Source organism: Pundamilia nyererei, unplaced genomic scaffold (genome assembly GCF_000239375.1).
Source record: "Pundamilia nyererei isolate P.nyererei 1_Seehausen unplaced genomic scaffold, PunNye1.0 scaffold00107, whole genome shotgun sequence".
NCBI classification, from domain to species: domain Eukaryota; kingdom Metazoa; phylum Chordata; class Actinopteri; order Cichliformes; family Cichlidae; genus Pundamilia; species Pundamilia nyererei.
The window spans coordinates 2,017,810-2,028,296 of NW_005187508.1; the positions used below are offsets into that span (position 1 = coordinate 2,017,810).

At 42.8% G+C, this 10,487-nt stretch overlaps 1 protein-coding gene across 2 annotated transcripts; it reads left to right on the forward strand.

Annotated features, from left to right (window-relative positions):
- Window positions 1-744: 744 nt before the first annotated feature.
- On the forward strand, window positions 745-10,487 carry crmp1 (collapsin response mediator protein 1). 2 transcript variants are annotated; one of them, XM_005741205.2, is made up of 14 exons: window positions 745-1,672; window positions 3,408-3,496; window positions 3,731-3,915; window positions 4,057-4,221; window positions 4,669-4,730; window positions 4,833-4,913; window positions 5,708-5,776; window positions 5,868-5,988; window positions 6,063-6,219; window positions 7,714-7,855; window positions 7,947-8,117; window positions 9,183-9,362; window positions 9,859-10,024; window positions 10,138-10,487. In XM_005741205.2, the coding sequence occupies exons 1-14, from the start codon at window positions 1,322-1,324 to the stop codon at window positions 10,227-10,229; spliced, it is 2,031 nt and encodes a 676-aa protein (XP_005741262.1). In that variant the 5' UTR covers window positions 745-1,321; the 3' UTR covers window positions 10,230-10,487. The 2 variants fall into 2 exon arrangements, with proteins under 2 accessions (XP_005741262.1, XP_005741263.1); XM_005741206.1 differs by lacking the exon at window positions 745-1,672 and adding an exon at window positions 1,690-2,508.

The following is a 10,487-nucleotide window of genomic DNA, read 5'->3' on the forward strand; positions in this document are numbered from 1 at the left end:
TTATGGCGATTCTTTAAACATTTCCCCAATGCACTTCCAATTTTAAAAAGAAAAAACAAACAAACTTGAGGTTGTCTTGCTTTAAAGTTCAAGCCTGGACGTGCAGTTATTTTAGCTATAGCTAGAGCAGTAGACACATGTAAGTAGATTACGGGGTCCCAGATCAAACGCTACGGGCCTACACTTAATCGATTGTGTCTTTATATGGCAGAGGACAGCGATCCTGCACCCTGAGATGCTGTGAAAGTAAAATAGAAATCATTAAAATGACTAATAAATAAAACCAAAATAATTATATAAGTCACAATTGCTGTAATCATCAGATACAAACACAATCGCATATGAATTAAAATAGGAGATTCTTATGTATACCTGTTTACCATCTCTCGGTTACTTCAAAAGTAAATGTCGTATTGTTATTAATACCCGATGTTCTATTAGACGAGGATTTATGATCCTTTCATTATTTCATTAAGGAGAGACAGGATTTTACATCAGTGTAGTTGATCATTATGAGGCATGTAGTAGAGAAACACTTGTATCAGTATACTAAAGAGGACAAATACATAATAATAATAATAATAATAATAATAATAATAATAATAATAATAATGCGTGTGCACGTATTATTGCTGTGTTAATGTTTGTAGCAGTCCACCTGTCCAAGTGCTGAGGGACAGCCGCCGCCCATCATCCCGTTTCCGAGAGTACATATGGAACGCCCTGGAAAGGGCAGGCCTCCATAATTGAAGATGAAGGAACTAGAAAGGGTAGCTCTCGTTTAGCTCGCATGGTCTTTGATGTAAAGCAGGTCTTTGTGTGACAACCGCAGTTAAGCCCTAAGGCACATGGACTTTGTGGATGATCCCCCCCAGATGTGGATGGAAAGATGATGCTGATTTAATCCGATGATAATGATGTGTCTTGCTCAGACACAACCCCCCACATTAAAACACGAGAAAGGGGCACACTGGAGAGAGACAAAGAGGTCCTCCACAAAGAGGCCAAAACACCGAATCTAAATGTATCGGGGTAAGTTGTAGATCTGCTTACTTATTCTTTCAGCACAAATGCTTCACTTTAAAACTAGTTCACACTGACACGCCACCAGTCCTGTCAAAACGGGAGCACTGCACCATGTGTGTATGAAGAGGAAGGATTCTAGGTTGCCCGAAGAGAGCTGCTTTTCCAGTTCACATCATCGAATGAGTGCGCTTGCCTGGAGAGGCGGGACTGTGACCCGGTTAGACGTAAAATAAGCAAAGCCGTCTCCATCCTTTCAGACTTGGGGGGGAAGTGTGCGTCTCCCACTGTAGCCAATATGTCTGACTGCAGAAGACAGTGGAACCGGGAGGATGAGCTACCTGTCTACCTAGCAGGGCCGATCACCACCGGGCCGAACCAGCGGAAGACCTATGGTATGTTCAGCTCCGTCGAGGGGGCGTTTGAGAGCAAGACCATAGACTTCGAAAACTACGCGGTGGGGAGAAAAGGTAGCCGCACCCCGAGAAGCGGGAGCCGGGAACGACTCTTAGACACCGGCGACCCCATTAGCAAGACGCCCAGCGAGGCCCGGGAGTCGTCGCTGAACGGCTCGCCCGGAGAGAGAAACGAAGCACGCAGTGGTGCTGAGGTCAGATTTTCATCGGGGACGGAAAGTCCTAATGGCAAGGTAGGACTGACAGCTTCAATCTGTGGCTTTTTGTTGACATATGTTGATAGTGCAATGGCTCCGTCGTTCCCTAACTATAATTTATTAATGAAGTGCACCAGTAAGTGCCACTAGACTTTAACCTTTGGTTAAACCTTTGGCCTACGCAGAGGATAAAATTAATTTTTACTCATAAACCACCAAAAAAAGCTATGCTGGTTTCGTTTTGGGACACCAGGAACCAAGAGTTATTTTCCTGACAAAGGCGTCAGTTTGCATAAATTATGAACTTTTTATGGTGCATTGCAGTTTGGCTATTATGGATTGCGTTAAGCTTAAATTCTCAATAAAAGGCGCAAAACGCGCGCAACAAAGCAACACATATTTTTTGCTTGCCGTGGTGCTGAATCGGACAGCGACAGACAACATGCACCCCCACCCAACCTCCACGCTGCATTGTTTATGCTTTGAAGTAAGATGTGTGTGTGTGTAGTGGGTGTGAGGGTGCTCGTGTCTTCACATACGGCCTATAGCTGTCTTTTCCCCCCGTGTCGTGAACGTCGTCAGGCAATACGGTGGCTGTGAGCTTTTCCTCACGCGCGCGCCCACAGGAACTTCAGCTTTCTTCCACTGTGCGCGCGCCACGCAGCCTGACGCAGCCGTACGGCGGCGGATTCATCGCTCGCTTTCTGTCACACACGGAAACAAAACCCACATCACATCAGTGGAGACAAAGGGGAGCAGGAAGCCGCGCAGGGGCGCCGGAGTCGGTATAATTCGCTTCTGAGTTAACTGCCAGGGGGCAGAGCGACGGAAAGAGCATGTCTGGGTCCAAGAACAGCATCCCCCATCTGACGGTAAGCGAGCCGGCCTGCTCAGCAGCGACCAGCAGTCATGTATACATGAATACGGATTAAATTCCTACTGAAAGTTACCTCACTTAAGGCTTTCTCATGCTGCCCCTACGAGAAACTGCACGCCAAAGAAAGGTGACAGTGCGTTGTGTTTGAGCGCGTTTTCTCGCTCCTGGTTGGATAATGTTGTATAATCTCGCTGCCTGTCAGAGAGATTAACTCGGTTGACGTGTGCGATCGAAACTGGAGTCGAGCAAGTGACAATTGCTTGCTTAAAAGCAACGAAATGTGAAGCTAGATTTTAACAAACGACGTGCATCCTTTTCAGTCTGTGTTCAAGCGTGGATTTTACACATTTGGCACGTCTGTTATTTGAGAATTATCCAGTGTCTATGGATCTTAAGCCTAGAGTTACACATTGAATTTGAAGGTTAAGACACAAATAATGTCTGCATATTCTTCCCCCCTTTTGCCTTCTCATTGGTCAAAGACGTTGATTTTTCGGCAAGCCGTCAGCTGTCGTCATGCCAAACTCTGCTTGATCACTGGTTACCATGGAGACGTAACATCTTCCTAATGCTGTTGCCAGGCACCATCCGTAGTAGTAGAGGGTGTGGACACGTGGTGGTCTCACAAAAAACGTGCTGGTTTCAACACCCTGTTTGTGAATGTTCAGTATTTGATTGCACACATAATTGAAATAACAGAAAGATACTTTTTTTTGGCGCCCCATTCAGGTACAGCTCTTGTGTGGCCATGCATTTCTGTCCACACTACACCACATCATGTTATATTGCTATAAAGCCATGGATTACATAACTGATTGTGCAATATATCAAAATGTCAGGACTAAGTTCAACCTCTCCCTCCCTGATCTCCCTTTCTGTGCTTTTCCCCTGCAGAGTGAAAGGCTGCTGATCAAAGGAGGGCGAGTTGTTAATGATGACCAGTCTTTCTATGCAGATGTCTACATTGAAGACGGGCTCATCAAGTGCGTATTTGGGGACATTGTATGAGCGTGTTGTTTTAAGCACTGCACAGGCTGTTTTCTACATTTCTTTGCTCTTCCTTTCTTTTTGTGTTCTTTTCCATCTTCTCAACCCTTTTGCATTCCCATGTGTATTTTGCCATGACAAATCTTTTCCATAATCTTCACACCTCCATAATTTGGCTTCCTTTTCCCTTTCATCAATTCATCTGTTTTTGCACATCTTATCCTGGGTAGGCAGGTGGGGGAGAACCTGGTTGTCCCTGAGGGAGTCAAGGTGATCGAGGCCAATGGCCGCATGGTGATACCAGGTGGAATAGATGTTAACACCTGCCTGATGAAGTCCTATCTGGGCACACAGCCTGTTGATGACTTCTTTCAGGGCACCAAGGCTGCACTTGCTGGGGGCACCACTATGATCAGTGAGTGTGAATGCTTAGACTTAGTCAGCAAGTGTCAGCTACAGTATAGCACATACCATATCTACATTTGTCTTTAAGTGTTTCAAAATACTGATTACGCTCTTTCTTTTTTCTATGCCTTGTGCCCTTCCTAATTTTCAGTTGACCATGTAGCCCCTCAGCCTGGTGACAGTTTGCTGGAGGCGTTTGAGCGCTGGCAGGAGGCCGCAGACAAGAAAGCCTGCTGTGATTACTCTCTGCACGTAGACATCCCCCAGTGGAATGAAAATGTTAAAGATGAGTTGGAGCTTCTGGTGCAGGACAAAGGTACGTCCATTTTTAATTATTTTTTGATATTTTAGAGATGTGGCCTTTCTTGCAGTTCTTGTTTCAATCCCTAGTTTGGGCACATTTCACAAGAACAATAGGGACAGATTTAGAAACAATTTGGCTAAAGTGCTGAATCCTCTTAGAGTCAAGACACTGTAGAGAGCCATTGTTCTCACTGCTGTCATTGTGGCCATGTGCAAATTTCACTTGTAATCTGTTTGAGTAGAAAAATTAGCATTTTCTTCTGGGGCAGCTTTAAAAGTCACCATACGAGATAAACCAGCTGCTTGTGTGTCCAGCTTCCTTCTAGGAGTTGTATTATTTGGCTAGACACAAACACGCACTGCTTTCCATTCCTACTCACTACAGTTTGTCTTTATTATCCATGCTCCTGAGTATTTACTTTCTCATTATGAAGCCGTTCATTGTTTCTTCTGTTGCCAGGTATCAACTCCTTTCAAGTATACATGGCTTATAAGGATGTGTACCAGATGACCGATTCAGAGGTATGTTTTATACTCATAAATTCCACGAATCTGTACTGTACGAATCCTCTGGCTTCTGTTTTTAACAGTAGAAATCTGAAAATTGGTGTTCTTGTCTTTTAGCTGTATGAGGCATTCTCATTTCTGAAGCAGCTGGGTGCTGTGGTGTTAGTTCACGCTGAAAATGGTGATCTTATTGCTCAGGTAAGTGCTACTGCCTGCTGAAAAAGGATATCTTATTATGTAGGTAAGTGCTGCTGCCTTTTTTTTTGCTCTCTCCAGCATGCACCACAGCTTAGAGATATTCTTGTTACATAATGCAGCATCTCTCAGAAAGAGAAAGCAAGGATTAATACGCCTGCAGCTGCAGCTGCAGTTGAGAATGACATGTTTATCTTAGGCCACCATTAAAGTTGACCATTATTATTCTAATGAGGATGATGATTATGTAATGGTGATTAAGTTGGTGAGGGTGAAGGTGCTGATATAGCTAGCAGAAGTGATGGCAAGTATTAGTTGTGGTCATGGAAATGATGGCCCAGATTAATGAGACAATTATGGCAAAAACTTTGATGTATGTGAAGATGAATCAGGGTAATGGAAGATAATTGCAGTGCTGATGAATGATCATGACACGCTTGTTAAACTAACTGTAAGAGAAATAGGGAGATAGGTGATGAAAATTCATATCAACCCCATAGAGAACAAACAAACACTAAAAAGGGAGCAGGGTGGGGATCTGGTTGTCATCCAGGTTTTCAGAGAAACTGAAATGTGCTTAATCTTCCAGCTGTGCGCTGGCTTTCGAAGATTACACTGCATATTTATTTTAGCTTGACAGGCCAAAAGATTTGTTATTTCTAATTCCTGAAATCTCATCAGAGGCATTCAAACATGGCTGTACAGTTACTGTATGTACAGCTGTCAGTGATTGCATTGCATGTGAAGATAATTCTGACATTCTTTTGTTATTCTTATAAAAAAATTTTTTTTTGCAGGAACAGCAAAAAATACTTGGAATGGGAATTACTGGCCCAGAAGGCCATCCTCTGAGTCGTCCCGAAGAGGTGATTTTTTTCCCCCCCATAGCTTCACTGTTAATCAATTCACCTGCCACTGTATAGGTTCTTGGCTCTAGTTTATTCCCTTCCTGTGCAGTTGGAGGCTGAGGCGGTGTTCCGTGCCATCACTCTTGGCAATCGTGTGAACTGTCCTGTTTACATCACAAAGGTGATGAGCAAGAGTGCAGCTGACACTATCACCCAGGCCCGGAGGAAAGGTAGTTCTTAATCATATAATGTCCTTTTCTGTCTTTATTAAGGATGAAATTAACCATTCTACTATTCTGCTCAGGTTCGGTGGTTTTCGGAGAGCCAATTACAGCTAGCCTGGCCACTGATGGCTCGCACTACTGGAGCAAAAACTGGGCCAAGGCTGCTGCCTACGTGACCTCTCCACCTTTAAGTCCTGACCAGACAACCCCGGACCATCTTCACACCCTGCTGGCCTGGTACGTCTCACTTTTTCTTTTTAAACAGTGAATGGATATTGCTAAAAACTGTAGTAATTTAATTTATAGAAGACTCCAGAGTTTTACAACAAGTAGTTTGTATGAAGTCTGAGAAAATGTGCAGTGTCAAGAGTGTTTCATAAACCCTAAAACAGGCAAAAACTTTTAGTATTTAAGTAAAGGCAGACAAAAGCTTAATTTAGCTACAGTATGACCTCTGCTCAATGTGAAATGCAAATAGGATCGAAGACACAAAAGGAGACTCTTACGTTTTACCCCTACACACTCTTTGGTATTCATGCCACAAACAGCTGCTAGTGTTATGCAGAATTTTAGATCAAACTTCAGTGAAACAGAAGAACAGATGGAGAGAAGGTGAAGGTGTGAGGAGAGGCAGAAGAGAAGAGAGACTTAATTACAGACTAAGGACTACATAATCATTTGGAAGCCACTTTACTGTATATTCAGTCAAGCACACGATAATGGTTGGTTAACTTGTACCTATGCATAAGTGCAAGTCAAGGCCAAACTCACCTCAGGTATTACCTCAGACACAGTACTCGCACCCGTCACACATATCACACACACACAATGCGGAGAACTTCCAGCTGCACATTTTAAAATGCCCCCGATTCCACAAATAGCACTGAAACCTCTATTATCTGTTGCCTTGGCTACCGAGTGCCTCCCTCCTCCTTCTCCTCCTCCTCTATCTTCCTCTGTTTCTCCACCCTTCGTCTGAAGCTCCTACTTCTCAAGGCGGGTCCATGCTGTCAAGCCGGTGGTGTGATACTGCTGTTTTCTTTGAGCCACTCCTGAAACAACAGGGTGTATCCTCAGGTTCGTTTTCGGAGACATGAACACAAGAACAGCTTTTTTCCCCCCTCAGATTTCAGTGAAGCCCATTATTTACATAATAAGCACTTTCTTGGCATTAAGGTGACGATCCCACAGCTCACTAACACGGAGTAATCACTGTAATTAACAAATAAATTAAAGGTCTTATAACTGAACCGTGACAATCACAATTCTTTATCAGCCGGATTCAGCCTTATTTATTCAGAGCTAAAGCGAGCATAAGTCTTGTTGGCTTTCTTTAATGATGCAGACCAGACTGAGCATTAATCTAGTTAATGTTTAAAGGACTGATACTGCAGCTGTGTTGCACCATTCTCTGTAGTTCAGTTGGCTGTTTTTCTGCAATAGGCCACTGCATGACTTGACATACTTTACCTTACATGCTCAGTGAGGACACCTGGTGGCTAGTGGTTAAAAAATAACTTCTCTGTATGTGTCTTCTTCATTCTGTCTTTTTTTTTTTTAGCGTAAACGTTTTTATTTTATTGATTTGTTGCTATTTCTGCAGACTGAGCTCTCTGAGGGGTTTAAAACTTTTAGCAATTTGTCAGGGAACCTTTTAACATTAGACAAGTCAATGACTGCATCCTTAAGTGTTTGCTGATGATTTCACTTCATTTTGTTGCCTTGATACAGTGGGGACCTCCAGGTGGTGGGCAGTTCTCACTGCGCTTACAGCACCTCCCAGAAAGCTATTGGTAAAGATGACTTCACCTTGATCCCCGAAGGAATCAACGGCGTCGAGGAGAGAATGGGCTTTGTCTGGGAAAAGGCAGTGGTGAGCAATGAGGGCATGTTTTCGTTGTTTCTTTTGTGTAGGTGTGAGGTTTTTGTGTAGCACTCTAAACATCCACTTCTTTTTCCCTTAGGCCATGGGGAAGATGGATGAAAACCAGTTTGTGGCAGTCACATCCACCAACGCTGCTAAAATCTTCAATCTGTATCCACGTAAGGGTCGGATAGCTGCGGGCTCTGATGCAGACATTGTCATCTGGGACCCTGACAGCGTCAAAACCATCACTGCCAAACTCCAGCAGTCGGTGAGGACAAAAAGAAAAGAAAGATGATGAGGGAAAAGAGAGGGTGGGTAAATCGGAGAGAGGGAGAAGAACTAATAAAATAAGGGGGGGGGGAGGTCTAGACAGAGGCTGCACAACAGAAGGTTTCATGGGAGACTGCAGAGTGTAAAATAGGATAAGAACCATGTGGAAGATCACGAGAGGGGAACAGAAACCTGAATAATAATATGCAGTCAAGTCTAGCTTTATTTTACTCAGTATATATCATATATGTGTGCTAGAACCAAAATAGTAAGCCTCAGTGTTTTAAAAGTTTTTTCCTAAATTAATTAAAATAATATTTCGTAAAGGCAGATGAGACAGAGTTTACACATGAATAGCTGTTCATTCTTATTGTGTTCGGGTCTGAGCAAATGTGCGGTCAAATGTGCATTTTGTACATTTCTCTCTCAAAATCAGAGATGGCAAGTGAAATTTCGTATTGTGAAACCGACACCGAGTCTACTGAAAATGACACGGAACAATAACCATGCTCCCGAGTTCACGCTATGGACCGTGGATTATCAGGACATTGTTGTTTTAATCCTTTAAGCATCACAGATGAAGCCTTTTCACCTTTTTCAACAGCAGCAGCTATCACACAGACAGCTGTGTCTGTGTGAAGGATAAGACTAAATCTATCTGCAAAACAAAATGAGCTATAGGCAAATGGTAAAACAAAATTGCTTTCAAAAATGTAACTCAATACACCGTAGTTCATTTATTGGTCTGTTCTGCCACTCCCAAAGACCCTAATCCAGACTGAAGCCAGATTTAAATTATAATCTCCCTTCACCCCTCACCCATTTTGTTATATCTCCGCCCATCCCCCTGAATTTATACAGTCACCCCCCGTATCCCCTTGCCCCCCACTTATTTATCCCCCATCTTCTCATATGCTGCATTTTGCTGCATCTATTAAACCCTATGATAAAAAACAAGCTTGCCCTGACTGCATAGAGAGGCTAAACACTGTACAGTATTTGGTAAAATCAAATAATCCTCTGTTTTCTGTACTTCTTTGTCTCATATTTTCTCTCTGCACAGGCTGCAGAATACAACATCTTCGAGGGTCTGGAATGTCGCGGAGGTCCAGTGCTGGTGCTGATTCAAGGCCAGGTGGTGTATGAAGAAGGAAAGCTGCATGCTCAGCAGGGCACTGGTCGATTTATTCCACGCAAACCCTTCCCAGATTATGCTTACCAGCGTGTAAAGTTCAGGAATGAGGTAGAGCATTTAGAAGATTTTAAACATACTTAAAAAGCAGTGTTATAAATGTCACATTGAAAAATTTCATTGACAGATTAATTGGGTAGTAGATGTTTGAGGATTTCTTTTCCTTATCTTGCTGCAAGTCCTCATAAAAAGGTAAAAATTTAAATATGCCCCCAAAATGAGGCAAATAAAGATTTGAAGAAGACTCTGTAAATTAAATAATTGTACAACCTAACCTTGGTTGGAGGAATTTGGGATTTTTATTTTTACCTTTTGTACAGATTATTATGTTATGATAATGAAAAAGAAAAAAACAAAACAAAACAGGAGCTGAATTGATTAGAAACATGATCATTATTCTCTCTTTTTTCACCAGTAGGTGATTCAGGCAAAATACAAATGAGCCAATTAGTCTCGTATTATGGAGACTAATGTGCTGCAGGCCATTCGCTTCTAAAGAATGAATAATAGGTTGGCTTGTTTGTGTCTCTGTCTGTTTTCTGCCCAGGTAAAGCGTAAGCAGGGTGTAACTCGGGGGATATATGATGGCCCTGTATATGATGTTGCTCCGACTCCCAAATACATTACTCCTTCACCGTCAGCCAAAACCTCTCCCACTTCTCACCAGCCACCACCAATACGTAATCTTCACCAGTCCAACTTCAGCCTTTCAGGTAAGAAAAGTAATATATTTTCAAACAGAATGTACTCTAAATACACAGTTATGCAAAATTGATTTCTTTTGCAATTAGAGCCATCTAATATATAAATTTTGTCCTCATTTTAGGTGCACAGATTGATGACAATATCCCACGTCGCTCTGGCCACCGCATTGTAGCACCCCCGGGTGGTCGCTCCAACATCACCAGCCTTGGCTGAATACTTGAATACATATGAAGCACGGCTGGTGCGACGCTTCACCTACTGAGTGTGTGCGAGTGTATGTGTACGACTGAATGAATACCTTTTTTTGGCATAACGTGACCGTTTCTGTTATATCGGTTTGTCATGGTCACTCAGAACAAAAAAAGCACATTTCTACTTCTAATCCAAAAAAGGTGTGTGAGTTACAATCAGCTAAATAATTCACATCAATAAAGAGTCACGTTCCAGGCACACACACACACACACACACAC

Coding starts and splice junctions, on each gene's coding strand:
- crmp1 (XM_005741205.2), top strand. CDS start 1,322: ATGTCTGACTGCAGAAGACAGTGGAACCGGGAGGATGAGCTACCTGTC. Junction 1,673..3,407: donor CGGAAAGTCCTAATGGCAAG/GTAGGACTGACA, acceptor TTTCCCCTGCAG/AGTGAAAGGCTGCTGATCAA. Junction 4,222..4,668: donor GCTTCTGGTGCAGGACAAAG/GTACGTCCATTT, acceptor TTCTGTTGCCAG/GTATCAACTCCTTTCAAGTA.